This window comes from Buceros rhinoceros, unplaced genomic scaffold (genome assembly GCF_000710305.1).
Source record: "Buceros rhinoceros silvestris isolate BGI_N320 unplaced genomic scaffold, ASM71030v1 scaffold1334, whole genome shotgun sequence".
Classification (NCBI taxonomy): domain Eukaryota; kingdom Metazoa; phylum Chordata; class Aves; order Bucerotiformes; family Bucerotidae; genus Buceros; species Buceros rhinoceros.
The window spans coordinates 19,743-22,300 of NW_010408588.1; the positions used below are offsets into that span (position 1 = coordinate 19,743).

Genomic DNA, 2,558 nt, shown 5'->3' on the forward strand with positions numbered 1-2,558 from the left:
TGCTGAGATACTACTTCAGGATTTCATAGAATGTTGTGGTTTTACACGGAATGTTCCATGGGTAGTGAATCATTGAAATATAATTAACTATTACAGTATATGTTGACACTATTTTCAAACTCTTGAAAACTTGATTTTTAGAAAAGCATTTGCTTCTTTAAACATAATCTTCATTGTGCAGTGCTGCACAGGCACTCCTTCTGTTAGTGTAAAAAACCGTAACAAGTAATATTTTTTAAAATCAGTAATTCTAGGATTATTTTTAAAAGAAAAATATTTAATAGTTCTCATATTTTAAATGCACTCCACTATTTCATAACTGTTTCTTATATTTTCTTCAAGTTCCTCCTTATCTTTTTCCTAATTCTAGTATGCCTCCTGTGGCAGAGTGGGCTGTACCTCAGTCATCAAGACTGAAGTACAGACAGCTGTTCAATAGCCATGATAAAACGATGAGTGGACACTTAACAGGTATTGAAGCAGTTTTTGTTGTATCCTTTTTTCAAACTGTGAAAGACCGGTAGCATTACTGAATAGCTTTTAGAATGCTATTCCAATAGTAAGAGACTCTCATCTCTTTCTGTTGCCACTGTCAGTATTTTTCTGTTCAAATCTCCCAACTGCTTAATGATCTTGTTTAGAAGCAAATTTCCATCGTAGGTGGGATCATTTTGTCACCACCTTGCCTTTATTTTCTGCAAAGGAAGTTGGCACTGGGAAATAATTCTTGGAAAGGTTAAATTGGATTATGTGAAAACTTGTATGGCCATTTGCAGTGTTCAGCTCATCCACTGGTGGGGGTGCCTATCTTTTTAGAAAAACTAGGATGGAACACTGGCTTAGTGTTACTAGTTCTGGGAGCATCTATGCCTTTCATAACTTTTTTCTTTTTTTCTTAATCTAAGTAACTCTGGTAGAGTTAGGAAAGGGTTATATATTTTTTAGTATTTCCTTCGGGGTGGGAGATGGGGTGTGTGCAGGGAGCCTAGTTCACACTGGCATCTCTTCAGTGTCAGCTATTCAGAACTAAGCTCTGCTTGTGCCGTAACTACTTGGTAATGCAAGAAAAGGAGAAAGTTGCTTATTTGTTTGTTAATCCTGTTTCACTTTCTTAGGTCCACAAGCAAGAACTATTCTTATGCAGTCAAGTTTACCCCAGGCTCAGCTGGCTACAATATGGTAAAAATAAATCTATTAATTCTCATCACACTGGAAACTGTACTTAAACCTCTATTCTGTATACTGTGCATTTTTTCTTCCTTTTCAATCTCCCTCCATTGATAAATCATCCTATGTTGCCCTTTTTAATGTACAACTTTATAACACAAAACCTGCACTGCTATACTTATATTGACATTACTTCACAAAAGTAAAAAAGAGCATCTTTTACGCTATGCACATAGATGTTTCTTAAGTTCGGTTTCAATACTGGGGTTTTTAGGCAGACCAGGTGTTCAGCCTCCTATGTTTTCCACAACCCCAGTCATATGCAATACAGCACCAGTGCAACTTGTGCATTTGCACAGGCAGTACAAAAAGAAGCGTAATCCAGAACCTTCTTTGGGGCTTGTCTGCCTTTTGTGCGAGTTTCTAAGGACTTATTTCCAAGGGGCTGGAGTTACATACATCTGAAATACTGGGTTTTAAAAGGTTTTTAAATCTCAGCTGCTTTTTTTCGTTTCAACTTGTTGTTTGCTGAAGCTTATTAGAAGTTATTTCTAATTAACTTCTATACTTTGTAAGTCTGTGCTTGAAAACTATTGCAAACTCATGAATCTATCTGACTTCTGCAAGACCATGTCAACTGTGGTGTCACTGTAATGTGGTGGTTCAATTGCACTTGCTTTCCTTGCCTAAGCACTGATGTTTTTGTAGTTTCTTAAAAAGCACACTCTTTTTCTGTTTTCTAACAAAGCGACTATAAGGAAAAAAATATCAACCCAATCATCCAGCAGATGATTAACCAAAAAGTACTGTGCTTGTTGCCAGCATTTGAGTAGGTTTTGTGGGCAGGAGAATGATGTCAGTGTACTCCAGGAGTTCTAAACATAACTCTTTTAATCTTTGACATTCAGAATTGCCAAGTCTGCTGCGATTAAGAAACAGATTTTACAGCTTTTGTTGTCCTATGTATTGCTTCCTTTCCTGATACTTGCTCTCTGGCAGTGGAACTGCTCTTTCTGTTCTCTGGGGCAGGATTTGTCACCATTGGGATTGGAGTCACTGACTCATAGGCACACAAAGTGAAGTACTGCTATGCATCTTGTCAGCTATTGTGTAGGAGCTGGTTTGATACTTCTGTAGCAAAGATGGGGACCCAGATTGTTAGGGTCGCTGATCACTTATATCTTTGCATGCTAGATTTTCTCTCTACTAGCTTGTTCTTGTGCCCCAGCCTGAGGAGTTCAACAACACAAGCATGGATCAAACGAGGCTAAAATTGTCTTCCCAATTTAAATCCCATAAATAAAATCCTGTACCTCAAAACATCAAAAGAATGTATCAGTTGCTTACCTTTGATTTTCACAGTATGATGGAAGATTTTCTTGCGTAGAGTT

The 2,558-nt window shown here is 37.5% G+C and overlaps 1 protein-coding gene across 1 annotated transcript in view; it reads left to right on the plus strand.

Annotated features, from left to right (window-relative positions):
- The window catches only part of ITSN1 (intersectin 1 (SH3 domain protein)), a 97,700-nt gene that overhangs the window by 17,140 nt on the left and 78,002 nt on the right, over positions 1-2,558 (plus strand). The window contains exons 7-8 of the mRNA XM_010134894.1: positions 371-471; positions 1,116-1,179. Of these exons, the coding sequence (XP_010133196.1) occupies positions 371-471; positions 1,116-1,179 (165 nt within the window). The remainder of the gene's footprint in view (positions 1-370; positions 472-1,115; positions 1,180-2,558) is intronic.